Raw genomic sequence first — 16,830 nt, 5'->3', positions numbered from 1 at the left:
TGGCGGTTGAGGTCCACGCGCGTCGTCGTCGCCGGCGGGTCTTGCGCGCCGACGCTGGCGCCTGTGTCCCGAGCGTCTGTGGTCGGCAGATGTCCGGGATCTCGCCGCAGAGCAGCCACAGCGGTTTGTTTTCCTCCATCTTATTCCCCACTTCCGGAATGGACTATCTGAGGACTCTGGGCTCAGCAGCAGTCTCGACGCTCGTCCAGAAATCGGGACTCAACCTACCCTTCTCACTCGGGCCGAAGGTTGTCTCTTTTGAAGGAAGAACAATCTGGTCTCTATACGACGGCACAAAACGGGTATGAACCCTTGTACTCCGGCGCGAGCGGGCGTTGTTCTTACGCTTCGATAGGACGACAGCTCTCTAGTATCCATATTTGAATTTGAAGCCAACACGCCGGCGAAAAAGAACCTACTTCCCCTCGCTAAGAATGCACTTCGGAAGCTGCGTACGGTACGCCATCCTGACGTACTCAAGTTCATGGAAGTGGTCGAGACAGACACCACAATACACATCATGACGGAGCGTGTCCGACCACTGGGACCTGCTATCACGGAGTGGCAGTCGAAGAGTGCGCAGGAACGGGAATCGTGGCTGGTCTGGGGTCTTCATCGGATTTCGGTGCGTTGTGTCACTTTGGCATGCCTCACGGTGGGTTGATGTTTCTCAAGATCGCGCTTTCCTTCCTGAACGAATCCGCGGCGTCCACTCATGGAAATATTCGGGTGGACTCTGTCTTCATCTCGGCCTCGGGAGAGTGGAAGCTCGGAGGATTGGATGTTCTGAGCAACCCCAAAGATGATGCTGCAGTCCTCTATGTACGTTGTTGTATGTACAATCGTGCCGGTTTTCAGGCAATGATATGTTTCGCCCCTGCCAGAACCTGGGCAGCATGCTCCCCGACGCATCGAAGTACTCCTCGCCGGAGGTGAAGAAAGGCGGTTTCTCGTCTCTCAAGGAGTAACTCTCAATTCATCACTCGTGTTACACCAATTCTGACATGCAAGTTTAGCCTCCCGGTGTTTGCCGCAGATTCGTATGGTTTTGGCCTCCTCATACACTTCGCTTTCAATCCCAACCAAACCCTGCCCGCGACGGCTCAACCTCCTCATTCTCCACCCACCGCTGCATCCCGAGGAGCCATCCCGACATCCATATTCCCTTCGTACAAGAAACTGCTCAATCCAAACCCCAAGTCGCGGCTTTCGGCCGCGCATTTCCTCGAGCTAGGCATGTCCCAGACTGCCGGCGAAGGATCCGGGTTTTTCGCCTCGAATCATCTTGTTAAGGTCTGCGCTGGTCTCGAGAACTTTAACCTCGCGAGCGACTCGGAGAAGGGAGTTCTGTTGAAGTAGGCTTCTCCTGATCGTCGGTCTTACGAGCTACTAAGCTATCGCTCTAGGTCCCTCAAGGAGTCCGCCTCCTCCTTCCCCACTGAGTTCGCCTCATTCAAAGTTCTTCCTGCGCTCATATCCGCGCTAGAGTTTGGGGGAGCGTCAGCGGCATCCATTGTCCCACTTGTGCTACAGTTTGGGAAGAACGTGACGCCCGAGGACTATCCCACCGTGATCCTTACCCATTTGATCAAGCTGTATGCGAGCCCGGATCGCGGGACTCGCATGGCACTACTTGAACATCTCTCTGAATACGCCGACAAACTTGACAAGAAGTCTGTCTCCGATAAGATCTGGCCGAACCTTGTGGGTCCTTCTGGTTGCTTTTGGACTGCCGGTGCTGACGATGCGCTCACTAGCAAACAGGATTTTCAGACACTGTGGCCGTTATTCGCGAAGCCACAATTAAATCCATCATCTTACTCTCGGATAAGGTAAGTACCTCTCGGCTCATTCCAGCGGCTGCAAGCTCATGTTCATCGTAGCTCACCGACCGAATCATGAACAACGATCTTCTCCGGCATCTTGCAAGAATGCAAGCAGACCCAGAAGCGTCAATACGTACGAACACTTGCATATTGATTGGCCGACTAGGACCTTCGCTCGGCTACAACACGAAAAAGAAAGTGCTGGTCCCGGCCTTCTCGCGCGCACTCAAAGACCCTTTCGTGCATGCTCGGGTTGCCGGTCTCATGGCGTTCATGGCCACTATGGACTGCTTTGATGTGGAGGATCTGTCGTCGAAAGTCATACCGAGCATGACTTTCACCTTGATTGACAGGGAGAAGTACGTTTTGAGCTCCTCGACACCCTGTTGTGCTCACTCTGTATAGGCTTGTTCGTGATCAAGCATTCAAAGCGATGGAGCTCTTCATGAAGAAATTAGAAGAACACGCTGCAACGATGGTACTGATTTCAAAACTATTAATTTCTACGTATGCTGACTGCCATGTTCTAGCCGGAGACGGTAGACACCACCTCGGAGATGCCCCAGGTTCAGATCAACGGTACCACGTCCGCTGAACTCGTGAACAGTGCGGCCGGGGCGGCCGGGGCTCTTGCAGGTTGGGCGATAACCTCACTAGGCAAGAGAGTAAGCTTGTGCAGTGCTTGAAACCCAGCTTGCACCTTGCTGATGCCGTCGCCAACTTTGCCAACCGTTTCCCAGCTTGCAACGACAGAGCTACAAAGCACGATGACGACTGCGTCTGGTGGAGGCATCGACCGTCCAACATCTGCCCCCATTTCTGGAGGATTGAACATTGGCGAGCTCTCTACTGGCTCTACGGCGGCGGCGACAGCGATGCCACTTACGCCGACGTTCTCGTCAAACGTCGGACCCACTGGTGCGCTCACGTCCACAAGCAGGAGCAAGGGCATGCAGCTTGGGGCATCCAAGGTTCCAACCAGCACGTCAGGCATCCCCGACTGGGCTGAAGAAGCTGCTGCTGAGGTCGGTCCAAGTACCTCGAACCCATGGGGCAATGACGACCTGATGGATGTCAATGCCGATGCCGATGACTGGAGTAAGTCTCGTCGATGGTTTATGGATAATGGCTAAGAACCCTCCTCAGGCGCCTTCGAGACGGCTCCTCCTCCGGCATCCACTTCCGGACCGACAGACTTCGGGCTGGGTGACACACTCTCCCAGTCCCCCTCACCCGGTTAGCATGGATTTTTCAGTGCAATTGCTCGCTTATCAACATTACCAAAGACCCATGGGCCTCGTCAGCACCACTCCAGAAGACTCAAGTATCAATCAGCGCACCGCAACCGCAGCGGTACTCATCAGTCCCTCGCGTTTCGTCACCGTTGTCACCTCCCAGACCCACATCGACCGCGCGTTCACCGACGCCATCCGATAGCGCCGATGTCAGTACATCTCCAGCCACGAACAGTACGGCAGGCATGTCGAAGGAAGAAAAGGCGGCAGAAATGGCCAGGAGAAAGGAGGAGAGGAGACAGGTGCGTGTCAAACCATGATTGTTCAAGCATGTGGCCGACCCGCACAAAATGACAGCGCATTGCCGCGCTCAAGGAGCAAAAGAAGCAGGCGACATCCTAGTAACCCATTCGCTACGCTGTCTGTCACCCCGGACGGAGCGGGCTAGATTATTAATTCGCTGATTCGTCCAGTTCCCAGACCCACTTCGATGTTGCTTTGATTGAACCGCCCTCGATGTCGCCTCGGGTGTTCTCCAAATAGTGTATCCATCGGCGTATTTCAACGGAGATGCTAACGATGACATCCTCTGGGTTGGCTTCCATTGTGTAGGTACTCGGAACTCCCACTTCAAGTTTTGCAGCTTTGTGATTCCCAGGCGGCCGCCTGGGCCCTTCCAGTTCCAGATGGTCCATAAGCAGTGGCAGAGCACACGGCGACAGAAATTTGCATCCCCCACACTGCTTAGTTCCCCCTACTTCAAACTACTAGTGCAAGCAATCTCGACTCGAAAGGCTCTCTTCCCCCCAGACAAGTTTGGCAAGTGGGAAATTGGCGCGATCCCGGTCCCGAAGCCAGCTTCGGATGAAGTCGTTCTCAAGGTTATGGCCACAACTCTAAATCCGCTCTACTGAAAGATCCAGCGCGAGAGCATCTTCGTGCAGACGTATCCGTTTGTCAGCGGGACGGATGCTACCGGTATCGTCGAGGAGGTGGTATCCGATCTTATCACCCTCATCAAGGACGACAAGATGTTCGTGAGTAGCCAACACCTAGCCAGCTTGGTTTTCGATTGTCACGTCGTGCCCACAGTTTGTTCGAGGACTTCTTTGAGAACCCAAAGGCCACATTCCAGCAATACATATTGTGTCGTTCCGGCAGAGATTGCGGGCAAGGCATGACCTCCAGTTTTACATGCAAATCGAACTCAACTGAAATAGCTGTATTCTCGTTTGACCAGATTGCGTCCGTTTCTCTTGCTCTTTTTACTGCTGTCACGGGCATGTACAACCACGACCTACAAGCGGCGTCTGTTGGCTTCCTCCATGGGACAGTACGCAAAGTCAGCATCCTGAAGTTGATTGCTTGCTCTCAGGAGACTGCCTAGACGGTCGAGATCGACTCATGTAATTGTATTCGCACTTGGATGAATGGCTGAGATCATGGTCTGTCATACACTGGGCGAGGCTTGAAACGTTCTTGGTCGCATACACTATGCATTACACGAAGATGAATAGGATATGTTACTCGCGCCAGGTACTTCATTATGGCAGGAAACCGCTGGTAAAGAATAAAACCTTGTGAAAGCATGACATCATTATAAAGCAGTACATCACAGCAAATGAGCGGGGAAACAACATGCGAACTAGAGCAAAACTTCATGATACGTCACGTTCTTGGTATACTTCTGAAACGGATGCATGCGTACTCTTGCGTGACTTCTATGGCGGATCCGCGACAAAGCCGTATAAAGCTGCCCATGCGAGAAAACCGGCCGCGTAAGATCGACCCCCACCACGTCCAGCGTGAGCCCCTGGCAGCTGTTGAACGTCGTCGCATATGCTGGTGCGAGCGGAAATTGCCTCCGAACGAGCGTGTGCCCGCTTTCGAGCTTCGTCGTGAATGGAATCCTGCTGATAGGCACATCCTCCGCGCCCCTGGACCCAATGTCCGCCGTCCCACCGACGCCCCGCAAGATGCGCACGGTGATGATCTTCTTGCCCAAGCGAACAATTACGACCCGGGCGTTCTTGACGAGCCCGCGGTCGGGCGCATAGTTGCACATCAGACGGTAGACACCGTTCTCTTTGACCTCAAGTGCATAGGGAGGGATACCCGGGAGGGCCTTGTGCATGGCGTCCGCAAGCAGAAGGCTGGGCTCGGTGTTATCCACTTCTTCTGGCGAGTCGAGCATGTCCATGGCGAAATAGCGTTGCGAGGAGCCTTCTATGCGGCTAAGTATCTCGCGGTTGTACTCGTCGATTTGTTTGTTGGTGGGTGCGAGGATGGCGCGGGTGAGGCATGCCCGGGGGCTGGTGAGGACTTCGTCAGGATAGACGAAGTTCATGAGCTCGGCGCGAGTCATGGCCCTCTCGAGCATGTCGAGTGGGACAGAGGGGCCAGCACCATCCCCTATCGCGTCCACGAAGTCAGCGTACTCCATGTCCTCGGCGTTGCGGATGGGCTTGTGCAGGCGAAATGTTGAGAATTCTCGCCAGAGATGAGATGACCGGATAGACGCGTCGATGATCTGTTTCCGAGACCCAGAGGGAATGATGGGACAGGTTTGACGGAAGTCGCCCAACAAAATGACAACCTTGCCGCCAAAGGGGAGGTCGTTGTGCATGACGCGGCGACAAGTCTCTTCGACGCAATGTAGGATTGTGTTCTTGGCCATCGGTGCTTCGTCCCATATGATGACCGACGCATTGCGAATGAGCTCGCCTCTCGAATCATGGGGTTGGATGGGGGACTCGAGGACTTCTTCCTCGTCTCCCACTGGGATCTACGATATGCATGCTCAGGCATGACAGTGGACCTCAGATTAAACGTAGACTCACCTTGAAAACCGAGTGCGTGGTCTTTCCTCCTGCATACAGCTGGGCCGCAAATGCAGAAGTTGCGGTGGGAAGCACAACGTGCCCTTGAGAGCGAAGCTTGCTGCAAATCGTGTTCACGAGAAAGGTCTTCCCTCTCCCTGCCTTCCCGTCCACGAACGCGCACAGTGGGCGATTGCCCTCGACGGCGTCCATGACTTCAGTGTAGATCCCGTGCTGCTCTGCGTTGAGCCTTGCCACCGCCTTGGACGATTGCGTCGCGAGAAAGCCCCTCTGTTCTTTCCACTTCTCCAGCTCTATCTCGACCTCCCGGCTGTGAAAGTCCGGTTGTGGAAGCCCGTAGTCCACCAACGCCTTGCCGTGCTGGTCGAGGAGGTGGTCGAGTTCGTTCAGTGCCTCGTTGAGCCCGGCGTTGACGTTGTCGTGCTTGAGGATGAGGTCGCGTGCGAGCATATCCTGGAACGTGTTCCACACCTTCAGGGGTTCCGCGATCCCGCCGTTGACGAGGTTGTGCACGAAGAGCATACGCATTTGTTCAGGGGTGGAGAGCGACTGGGATGCTTCAACAAGAGCATGCTCAGCGGAAGCCTGGCCGATAAAGAGACCACCATTGCGAGAGGGACCAGGAATCTTGCTCGCCCTGGATGCGTGCGGGTTAAGGAAAGTGGGTGCGGCGGCAGTTGCATACGACGCCTGAACGGTCGGTCGAAAGGGAAGTGCTTGGAATCGTTCGGCAGAGCGTGTCGCTACCAGGGGTGGGCGGACTTTGGTCGCTGCATTCCTCCACATCAAGCCCCTCGGAGACTGCAGGAAGTGCACGCAACAGATAGAGGAAGGGAGCAAAGGAGGTGCAAGTGTCTACCGTCACAGTCGCGACAAACTCGGACAGCATCACGTGCGCCGCGTCGCGATCTTTTCTCCAGTTGCATGTAATACCATGGCACTCCGTCCATGTTCTTGGCTTGTGGGACCGTGACGCGCCGGGGCTATGTGGTATCTGCTTCCTATGTCTTCTGATGGTACCGTCCTTCAAGTTCTGTCCTAACAAGGCTGACAGTGTCCCAATTCTGTGCGGTGACTATTGTGCTGTGTCGGATCACCCGTCCGAAGTGTGTCAGATTATACAGAAGACCAGTCCAAAGTTATTAGTACTTACCCAAGACTGACAGGAAGTTCGGGCCTCGGTACCCCCCGATGCAGCATATCGCCAACGCATGTGTACATCCGTTTGCTCAATTGCAACGCCTAGGCACAGCCCGCGGGTGCAGTCAGCGATTAAGTATCTTCCCAACCCACCCACTGCTTCATTTGGACGCAGGAAGTCTTCTTTTTTCGTTAAGGGCTATGTTCAGTTCGCCAACACCTCTCTTCAAGTATTATTATTGAGCGGACGGAGATCCGCTACCGGTTTAATGGTGCGTCAGTTTCTCGGGCCCCATCCGTTGAAGATGCTGAAGTATCCACTTCACTACCAGAACCACAGGTTTTACTCCTCCCGCTTTTAAGATCACAGACTCCATGGATCCTACCTTTTTGGCTGGGTAATCACTTCTATCAGCTATTTGTACTGGCCAGAACAGTACGTGGTTCCTGAGGCTGGGTGTTCCGAAATCCGCGGTGCACCCTTCACCAATCCTAACTCTGCGACAGACCAGAGCAAAGTCACTGGAGAGATCACAATTCATCAATGTGCCGTTGAAGTTGCCGGTAAACACAATCCGGTCTGTGGAATGTGCTGCTTTCAACGGGCTTTCCTTCTGCCACGCGTGTTACAGGGCGACGAATGGATAGTGGCGAACCAAACGGCGGACACAGCGTCAGTTGTTGTAGTCAATGACGCACCTTTTGCTCAGAACACGGCCATCTGTGGGTGCTGTGTCCTCTTGAGTAAAGGTTGACGATCGCTCACGGGCTCTACGCCTGCAGTTGACAACGGCACCCCGAACATTTCGGTCCTGTCGACCAAGTTCGCACCACCTATCCTTGAGTCCGGCAACCCCAGTGACAACGGCATATTCGTCATGGTACGCCTTGCTCAGTGCGCTCAATTCGGGCCCAGGCTAGGGTACGTACGACTGCGCAATGCCAAATCCACTACGTACTTATCGGGTTCGCATTTCCGTCTATGTAGCACGGAGGTGCATTACGTCAACGCAGGTGCATCGTTCAACATGACCGCGGACGGGAAGACGTGCACGCTCAACTTACTCGCTACGCCGTTCGTTCCCGCGCTAGAGTAGAGTAGGCAGAGGTATGTACAGCACAACTTTAACCCAAGCACGCTCTTGTTCGCTCGGTCAGTGGCATAAACTGTGGGGCACACGGCCGCTTACCATGTAGCTAGCAACTATGCTGTGCGCCGTCGGCGTGCAGCCTTGTTCTGCATGAATGCGTATCGAACAATGCCGTGTATCATATTACGGGATTGTCACCAACCCAGCCTTACAAATAGGTGTTGGACTTCTGTCCATCCACTGGTCACCCCCAATTTCGCAATCACAATGACGAATGCATGACGGAGAACTCACGCTTCGGGGTGTTTTGCATTATGCCGGAGACGCCTGTCGTAAGGGATGGTTGCGAAGGTCTGCACGCTTGTACCGCGCGGAGGTCAGCTGGTGACAAGTGCCGCCGTTGCATCCTCCACAGCGCTCCTTTGAAGTGGTGCTGCAAGTCTGTTATGACGCAAGTATTCCCCCAAACGCTGCTGCAGGTGTGCAGATTAACCATGAAAAGACAGCTTCGCCCAAGTCTGGACTAGAGAAGGAGAGACCCAGTCGAGCGCGAGGGTCGGGGGAGCTTGTGCGCATGCCAGACCAAGCGAAGGAGGAGCGCAGCCAAGTATAGGGGCGGGAGTACACGTGGGACAGTGACCGGGGTCCGTATCGCCGAGCCCCCAGCACGGTGGAAATGATAACGCAGCAGCGTTGCGCTCAGCCACACTTCATCTCGACACCGACTCCCACCCGCGTCGCTTCGTTCCCCGTCTGCTTCCAGCTGTCCCTACCTCTGCACACCCACCTCAGTAACCACCTCGAGAACAAGTTGGCACCCAATGTCGAATCTGAATTTCAGCCCCATTTCGAATCAGTCATCTAGTATTTGCCCCACGTTTGTCCCTTTCCTCTGCCGCACCCCGTCACGGCCTGCACGTTGTGGGTCGCCAGGACTGTCAGGGTAGCGCTCTAGTGATCTTGACACTCATTCTGTTTTACAGCAACGGTCGTCACACCGTTGGGGATGGGGCTTTCACAACCGACACGACTCCTAGCGTGATTGCAGTCTGCCGCATGGAAGGCACCAACTCCATGTACTACTATTCTACTACGTTCTCTGGCGGGCCCGGGGTGAGTGCTTTCATACCATAGTATCTGCCCACGTTTACCGACCCGACCTGTCTCTCCATTCGCGCTCATCCGCACATCGCAATTCACTTGCGTGTGACCTCTCTATCGCCTCTGTGCCTCCAGTGGCGGTTTTGACATCCCCAACGCAAAATGCCCTCCTGACCGAGGGTCGTCAGACTGGGTGACAGACAGTCTGGCGCCATGCGCTCTCCCCCACCTCTCCTCCTCGCCCGCTCCCTCCATCTCTTCCTCCATCGATTCCGCTGCCTCCACGCTATCGTCTTTCGGCTCCGAAGGTCCCAATACTCGCATCTGCAACAACAACTTCGTTGTCCCCCCGTACGGACTACCGCCGACCCCGCCTCCGGACGAGACGTCGGCCCTCGGGCATTCGCCAGAGTTCTCCTACGCCGCGCTTCCGACCGTCAGCGCTCCGAGGGCCATTCCGGTTCCTCACTTTCCTCCCAGCGACCTCGCTACCCCGCCGCTCACGCCAGACGATGGCTCTGTCGGCGCGGGAGGGAGCCTCGCCGCGCTTGGGGCTAAGCATTCGGCGTTCATCGGCCAAGTGTTCCCGAGGAACGCGCTGTCAGCCGCGCCGTACGCCAAGAGCGTCTCGATCTCGACGCCTGGTACTGGCGACCAGTTCGACGGCGTGGTGCTTTCACTCCCTGATCACCCCAAAACGTTCTACGTGGACGGAAAGTGTGCCGCTACCGTGAACCTGCGCGAAAGGTGCGTCTTATCATTGTATACGTTTACGTCCACGATGCTCACATGCAAGTGCAGCATCGTCGCCTTGTTGGACTTGGCTGACGAGCAACTCGAATGCAATGCTCTGGTCATCGCACTTGAGCGTTCTTCGCCCATCCTTGGCGACCTCCTGCACTCTTTGATGTACGTTGGAGGTGCCGTGGTCACCAAGCCACCTTTCCCTGTCGATTCCTCGTATGTGCTCGTGGGCATGGAGATCTAGGCGAAAGTTCGTATATGCGCGATTATATATATGAAAAACACCCTTTGGACCGTTTGACGATGTGTAGCAGGTCTTCGGCGTTGTTGTAGTGGAGATGCTGACGAGCTGGTGTCAAGTAGCTGGGGACATGCTGGATGTAGTTCGTTGAGAGTGCTTGTAGTTATTTCGCTCTTCCTCCTTATACGCGTACTCCAATCAATCCCCTGAACAAGCCCGAACACTTCGTTGCATGAGTCCGTCGTCTGCATCGTTCATGGAGCTATGCCTTTCGCAGAAACTTTGCTCTGCCACCGCTGCGGTGACGTCGCTCCCCGAGCGGATTGCTGTAGATTGATGTCCGCGCAGGCTCCGCCTCTGGTGCCTCACCGGAGCGCTGCTCGCTCCAACCGACGTCCCCCCACGCGCGGGCGATATATTGCTTCCCTCCTTGTCCGCGCGCCGCCTGCTCACACCAACGTCGGGCCCCTCGCTTTTCCTCTTTTCTCGTCCCCCGCCGCACCTTTGTCTGAACTAGGGCAGCATCACGGTGGTCCTACATTCGCCCTCACGCCCACTCTGTGTCGTTTCCTTCGGCGCACTGCACCCAGATGAGCTCCCTCTTGGGCGCCCTGATCAAATGCCTTTGTGGAGGTAGCGACAGCCAGGGCCAGCCCCAGCAGCAGCAATACCAACAATCTGGATATCCCGGACAGCAAGCACCACAGGTTGTACAACAGCCCGCGCCCGTATCGCCTCCCCAACAACAGCACCGGCCGTATTCTCCCCCTCAGCAACAGCAACAGCCGTACTCTCCTCCTCCACAACAACAGCAACCGCATCGTCCTCCACCGCAGCAGCAGCAGCCTTCATACGCGCAGGCTGCGCAGGAGCACTCGGAACCGGAGCATAAGAAGCACAAGAAGAAGCGCCACAACGGGCAGGGTGGGCACGAGAGTGAGCAGGAGAACGGGGCGCAGATTGTGCACACCCCTAGTCCCGGTCCAGGACGGACGTCAAGCCCGCCAGTGAGCTCGTCACCTCCTCATTGGCCGTGGTCTCCTGGAAGCGGGCATCCAGTGAGTCTGCATACCGCTTTCCTGCTTTCATGTTTTACACCTTTTGCATCATGCTCACCCTGGCGGGGGCTGTAATAGGACCCGAACCAGGTCAATCAGCACAATCCGTACTATACGGACCTGCGCGCTCGCGCGAACCGCAGGGGCGATGAGATGGCGCGCAACTTCGAGGAGGCGCACAACGTCTACGAGTCCGGGGACCGCGCGCGCGCGAAGGAGTTGTCGAACGCGGGGAAGGCCGCACAGCGCGAGATGGAGCAGCTGAACGAGGAAGCCGCGGCGTGGATCTTCCGAGGTGAGTTCCGGTTGCTTCGAAGTGGAGCGAACGTTCTGACGACAGGAATTTGTGCGCTTGGCAGAGAACAACACGGTGAGTACTTCTTCAGAGACAAGAAGACTTCGGAAGCTGAAGAAGCGTGTGTGGGACAGGACAGCGGGCCTGGGGAAGTCGACCTGCATGGCCTATACGTCAAGGAAGCCATCAAGTACACCGACCAGTCTATTCAGGAAGCTCGCACCCGTGGTGATGCGAAGATCCGGTTCATCGTCGGTGTGTCGACGGTACCGCACCTCGCGCTGCTATGCTGCCTGCTAAAAATCCATTTACTTGCTTTAGGCAAGGGTCTACACTCGGCTGGGCATGCCGCAAAGCTGAAGCCTGCCATCGAGGAGCTCATGCAGAAGTGCGTCCACGGCTCTTGACTACTATCCTCTCGTACATCCCCTGAACATGCCTCCACTTGGTCCCTACAGGCATGGTCTGGTAGCAGAACTGGACGAGCGCAACTCCGGAGTACTCATTGTCAACCTCGATGGCCATGCGTCAGGCGGAGGGCATGTCATGGGCGCCGACGAGCTTACCAGAGGGCTGGAGAAGAAGGATGAATGTATCATCATGTAACTCTGCTTGTTGTAGGCTCCCATCTCATGTCGAGAGTTGTTGCCATACTAGTGCGTCTCTCCATTCGTCAAACCTTTTTCTCAATACTGACTGGAGTTCAGCACCTGTGCATTCTGGCCTGCTAAAGTTCAATCTGTTGTGCTGTGATACTGTAGAAGTTCGCGCAGGTTCGGGGAAGGGGAAAACGAAGCTTGATTGGCGCTGTATGCGCGCGTGCTGTAAATAGTACATGACGAGAACAAAGGGCTAAGTTAGACTCGTAAACCAGTCGGTCGGGATTCTCCTTACCTTTCTTCCGATCGGGGGAGATCTCTGTGGCGTGATGGGAGGAGCGGAGATCGAAAGGCAAGGAGAATCCCATACCGACTGGTCAAACTGGTCGCCCCCTTGGCAGGACCGCTCAAAAAGGAAGTCACGTGCGCGGGACTTAGAAAAATCGCGCGTTCTGGCCTCTGGAGACGTCTCTTGGAGCGGGCGCTTCTGGGCTACCCACCGCCGCGCACCGTGCGCACCCGCTCTGGTTGCTCCCGCGCCCCGCGCTGGCATTCACAATCTGCGTAGGCAAGCCGATGTTCATGTATATAAGCTGCTAGTAGTAGTCTTCGATGTCCAAAGAAGGCTCCTCCTCCTCGTCGAACATGGTCTCTTGGTCTGCACCAAAGACGTCTTCTTCGGGCTCGGAGTGCGACCCCTCTGAGTCTGCCAGGCTCGCATCATCGAATGCTGCAGCAGCGGCGACGGCAGCGGATTCGAACTCCCCGTCGCTGTCATTGAAGTACTCTTCGTCGTCAGAGGAACCCTGCGTGCTGCGTGAGAATGCGAGACCAATGCCGACAGGGTTCACGCGAGCACGTACCAAGATCGGCACGTCTGGCCTCATGTCCTCAACTGCACCATGACGGAACTGTTCTTGAAGCTGTGTGAAGGTCGTGTTATATTCCGTGAGAGGTTTGTTGAGCGTGAGCGTGCCGGTCGTAACTACATCGGGGACGAGCGGCTTCTTGAGTCCGTGGAGGTATCGCCCAGGGGTGTGACTGAATATCTCGTGCGCGTGCATTGAATCTTGCAAGCAGGCAAGGTCGCGCTTGATAGATGGTGTGTGGTGCTTTATTCCGAGCCGCGCACCTTGCTGCGAGTTGATTTGCAAGATGAGCTGGCGGAAGAGAGTGATGCAGGGTGTGATCATTGACAGCCAATCCCACGACGCGTTGCTTCCTTGTGCCTTGAATACAATCTGGAGTGCCGCCATCATGCAGGTAAGCCGCGAGGACCGTCATATGAGCGGGCTGTAAGAGACTCATACCTTGGTCCAGAAGTTCATGTGCTCTTGCATCAGGTCGACCGGGACCCAGGCGTTCTCCTTGCCTGTCGGATTGACGAGCCAATTCTTGAGTATGATATTGCTGTATGGAAATGTGTGAGTATGTCTCCTCTCTCCATGCATACGCACAGGGGAACACTCACCGCAACGGCTTTGGCCACACAACCTCTAGTGAGTGTATGAAGTGGAGAAGCTCGTAGGCGTACTTTGTCCTACCACACCCACGGAACGCAAGCGCGAGGTGCTTCAGGACGCGGACAATGCGCCCCGAGTATCCACCCTTGATCGCGTCGGTGAATTCACGCGCTATCAGCGCGTCACGGAGGAAGAGACACGCGTTCTCATACAGCAGGTCGCCCTGCTTCAGCGCGTCGGCATAGACATCATACCCCAAGTTGTCCTCGTGCTTCTCCCCGTTGCGGATGGCCTCCTCGTGTGCTGCCAGTCGAGCCGCAACCTCGGCCGCACGGTCGTCTCGCAGTTCGTCAACCGTGTTCTGGTTGCAGAACTTGCTGACAATGGTGCGGGCGTCTTCAAGGAGCCGGTCGTACGTGACTTGCGATGCATATTCTTCAAGCGAGTTGCATCCTGAGACGAGTTTGAAGCAGGTGAGTACACATGCGGTGAGCGACACGAAAACGAGGTCGCGGCAGGTGCGATACGGAGGGAGGGATGTGGGGATGATGGGTTTACGATTGAGAATAGTGTTGAAGAACGAGAGCGAGGTGGGGTTGCGAGAGCCGGCTCCCTCCGTCTCGCCAAAATGGGTCTCCATGATGCCATTGACCAGCGCCATCTGGTAATGGAACAGCCCGGGGCAAAAAACCGCATACCCGTACGACTGGGCGAGCCTCTCATGGCCGCCGCGGTTGGCCAGGATGGTGCGTGCCCGAGCGACGGAGAGTTGGTCACCGAAGAAGAGCTGGACAAGGGTCGGAAACGAGTCGGAGTCGGAGTCAATCCCAAGCTCTTTCATGATGGCATCGAGGACTTCTGCGTTGCCGATGATGCTGCTCTCATCAATGTTCATCGCTGGAAGAGTGTAGGGCTTCGTCTTATGCAGAGGAATCTGGTCGTCGGTCTCTGGATTACTGTTGAGAACCCTTGAGCGGAACTTGGAGAAACACTCGCAGTTATTGACGAGCTCTCGAAGGACCGTGTGTACTAGAGAGTTCCGGAGTGAGGTCAGTTCTGTTGGAGACAGCATCACCTGACTGAAGTTAAGAGGTGGGGCGGCATGGATAGAGCTGAGGAGATCGGAGGCCTTCATGTCCGTCGGTGAGGCATTGAAGAGAGGGAAGATGGTGGCGCAGGTCCCATTCTCTTGAGCGTCCTTGCGACCGACAATTTGCTCCTGGACTTTGAATACCATATTTATGTTGTCATAGACGGCACCGAAGGGGGTGGAGCGAGCAATAAAGCGGGCAGCATGACGAGCAGTTTCGGAAAGTCGGCGAAGGAGACCTGCCCCGGGTGGGAGCTTGGGCGAGGCGGCGACGGGCGCTTGATCGCTTGGGACGCGCGCGCGCTCAGCTGGGTCCGCGCGCGCGTGCTCAGCTACAGTGTCCGCGCGCGCGCGCTCAGCTACAGTGTCCGCGCGCGCGCGCTCAGCACGAGGCGTCACGCCCGACGTCTCTCCCTCAATGTCAACATCAACCTCCACACTCTTCGGGTTTGGCTCTGCCCTGTGTGGGTCAAGTCTCTGCACCTCTATGGGACTCTTTGCAACTTTCCCCCCTGCGGAGGCGCAAATCAGCAAGTGCAGGCAGAGCTGTTGAGCTCAATGGGTTGGGAGTTGAGTCACGCACTGTGGTGAGTACCTCCGTCCTGCTCATCTGCGCGATCGACTTCGTCTGGGACCCCCACGATTGTGACCTTGGGATCTTCGGCTTCGTCATCGTTGACGAGGTCGGGGTCATCCTCGCTGTCATCATCCAGCCTTTTGTCCTTGCCATTTGCTGCGGCTTTGGGAGGAGCATCTGTCCCAGTCTTGCTGCTCCCGGCTATCGCGGCGTAGCTGCTGCAGATGCCGAGTGACGCAAGGACGGTGATAGTTTGGCGTGAGGCTCCGGATGCGAAGAGATACAAGCCAATGATATGCTTGAGTAGACTATTGTTCTGACTTCGCTCGCCCAACAGGTCAATAAGTGCCATTCCGATACGCTTGGACATCCCCAGTCAGCAGTAACTTGCAGCAGTAGGTAACTGACACTTACTATTGCCTTCCGTTTGTCACGCGCTGACCGGTCTTTCCCTTCGGCGTCGTCTCGCGCGTTCTGTCTGCGCTGACGCGGGGTAGTGCTGAATTCGCGCATTACAGCGGCCATCGTCGGGCATTTCTCCCGCACACCTCCAAGGAAGTCCGACATGTCCAGCTTCTCCAAGAACTCCTCCGTCACCTCTGTCTTGCTGCCTTGAAGGATGCCAGACCGTGTCAGTGCGTCGGCCTCAAGACGACCGTCACGCGCTTCACGGCCGACGTGCTTCACGGCCCAATTGCCAACAGTCGCCATCCCGGTCTTCGTGTTCCGGTACGCCCAAAGATCAAGCACCCGTTCGACTTGCTTACCATTCATGCAGAAACCACGCCATCGCTCCTCTCGGTGGCCGGAGGTCGGGGTCGAGATCCACTCGAGGAAGTCGCCCCACGGGGTGTTCGCCTTCTTGAGCGTCTCCAGGATCCCCTCAAAGCACTCCGTCCGTGTTTGCTGTTTGGCGGCCGTGTCCTCCTTCTCAAGAATAGCCTGTGCTTGCCGGTTCTGAGCCAGGTTGAGGTCACGCTTGGCCTGTTGCTCAGCGTACTGCTTCGATATTGTACGTCCTTGGTGAACATATCCTCGACGTTTATTGAAGTCCATTCTGTTCTCCCCGGCAGTTGTTTTACATGAGGCGACATCTGGAATGAGTCGTCACTCTTCAGCTCGGGGTCGCGAGTGGGAGAAGAAGGGAGGGACTGTGTGCGCTGCCGCCGCTGAGGGGTTGCACGTGCGCGTGTGTGGCTGGGGTTCATTGTAGCCTCATTGACTGCCCCGAGGTGACCTCGACGCTCTTGAGCATCGGTTTGGGCCTGTTTGGCGAAGGTGTTGGCTGCTCGTCGTGCTGCCGCACTCGTTGTGGGTGACTCTGGAGGAGAACTGAGGTCCGACATGGTAAATAGGTCCTCATTGTCCAATATCCACGATTGCTCGCTCTGACCAGCCATCCTTCACAGATATTGAGCTGAATGTGACATCTGAAGTGGCAGCATACGCACCTTGTTGTGCTCGATTTGTGAGAGAGAGTGTGTGTGTCGAGAATAGAATGGCGACTCGTCGCATTGCAGCATTTTTGGC

At 55.9% G+C, this 16,830-nt stretch overlaps 7 protein-coding genes across 7 annotated transcripts; 4 read left to right on the top strand and 3 right to left on the bottom strand.

The window, feature by feature from the left end:
* Nucleotides 1-158: 158 nt before the first annotated feature.
* On the top strand, nt 159-3,463 carry BXZ73DRAFT_42907 (uncharacterized protein; the record flags this gene model as incomplete). Its single annotated transcript, XM_048019048.1, has 14 exons — nt 159-302; nt 356-625; nt 676-822; nt 885-964; nt 1,017-1,355; nt 1,407-1,704; nt 1,758-1,832; nt 1,884-2,185; nt 2,232-2,304; nt 2,357-2,491; nt 2,567-2,924; nt 2,973-3,062; nt 3,113-3,363; nt 3,419-3,463. The coding sequence occupies 14 exons, from the start codon at nt 159-161 to the stop codon at nt 3,461-3,463; spliced, it is 2,607 nt and encodes an 868-aa protein (XP_047880505.1).
* A 284-nt stretch (nt 3,464-3,747) lies between these two features.
* On the top strand, nt 3,748-4,448 carry BXZ73DRAFT_98923 (uncharacterized protein; the record flags this gene model as incomplete). The annotated part of the gene is made up of 3 exons (XM_048027836.1): nt 3,748-3,942; nt 3,979-4,098; nt 4,302-4,448. 3 exons carry the CDS (start codon nt 3,748-3,750, stop codon nt 4,446-4,448), a joined length of 462 nt encoding a protein of 153 aa, XP_047880504.1.
* A 258-nt stretch (nt 4,449-4,706) lies between these two features.
* On the bottom strand, nt 4,707-5,126 carry BXZ73DRAFT_88722 (uncharacterized protein; the record flags this gene model as incomplete). The annotated part of the gene is made up of 1 exon (XM_048025059.1): nt 4,707-5,126. One exon carries the CDS (start codon nt 5,124-5,126, stop codon nt 4,707-4,709), a length of 420 nt encoding a protein of 139 aa, XP_047880503.1.
* Nucleotides 5,127-5,886: 760 nt separating this feature from the next.
* BXZ73DRAFT_10956 (DNA helicase Pif1 like protein) lies at nt 5,887-6,129 on the bottom strand (the record flags this gene model as incomplete). The annotated part of the gene is made up of 1 exon (XM_048017302.1): nt 5,887-6,129. A coding segment is annotated over one exon (243 nt), but the record flags the coding sequence as incomplete, so codon positions are not given.
* A 2,824-nt stretch (nt 6,130-8,953) lies between these two features.
* BXZ73DRAFT_42644 (ornithine decarboxylase antizyme-domain-containing protein) lies at nt 8,954-10,221 on the top strand (the record flags this gene model as incomplete). Its single annotated transcript, XM_048018996.1, has 4 exons — nt 8,954-9,009; nt 9,116-9,265; nt 9,369-9,980; nt 10,035-10,221. 4 exons carry the CDS (start codon nt 8,954-8,956, stop codon nt 10,219-10,221), a joined length of 1,005 nt encoding a protein of 334 aa, XP_047880501.1.
* Nucleotides 10,222-10,808: 587 nt separating this feature from the next.
* BXZ73DRAFT_88720 (DUF1771-domain-containing protein) lies at nt 10,809-12,177 on the top strand (the record flags this gene model as incomplete). The annotated part of the gene is made up of 5 exons (XM_048025058.1): nt 10,809-11,225; nt 11,355-11,571; nt 11,692-11,826; nt 11,893-11,959; nt 12,030-12,177. 5 exons carry the CDS (start codon nt 10,809-10,811, stop codon nt 12,175-12,177), a joined length of 984 nt encoding a protein of 327 aa, XP_047880500.1.
* A 589-nt stretch (nt 12,178-12,766) lies between these two features.
* Nucleotides 12,767-16,356, bottom strand: BXZ73DRAFT_42703 (uncharacterized protein; the record flags this gene model as incomplete). Its single annotated transcript, XM_048019007.1, has 6 exons — nt 12,767-13,411; nt 13,481-13,580; nt 13,642-13,994; nt 14,055-15,026; nt 15,404-15,661; nt 15,715-16,356. 6 exons carry the CDS (start codon nt 16,354-16,356, stop codon nt 12,767-12,769), a joined length of 2,970 nt encoding a protein of 989 aa, XP_047880499.1.
* Nucleotides 16,357-16,830: the final 474 nt, after the last annotated feature.

The sequence above is a fragment of the Epithele typhae genome (genome assembly GCF_022376455.1).
Source record: "Epithele typhae strain CBS 203.58 chromosome Unknown BXZ73scaffold_9, whole genome shotgun sequence".
Taxonomy (NCBI): Eukaryota; Fungi; Basidiomycota; class Agaricomycetes; order Polyporales; family Epitheliaceae; genus Epithele; species Epithele typhae.
The sequence above is the reverse complement of the archived record's forward strand: the minus strand, read 5'-3'. Positions and strand labels throughout refer to the sequence as shown.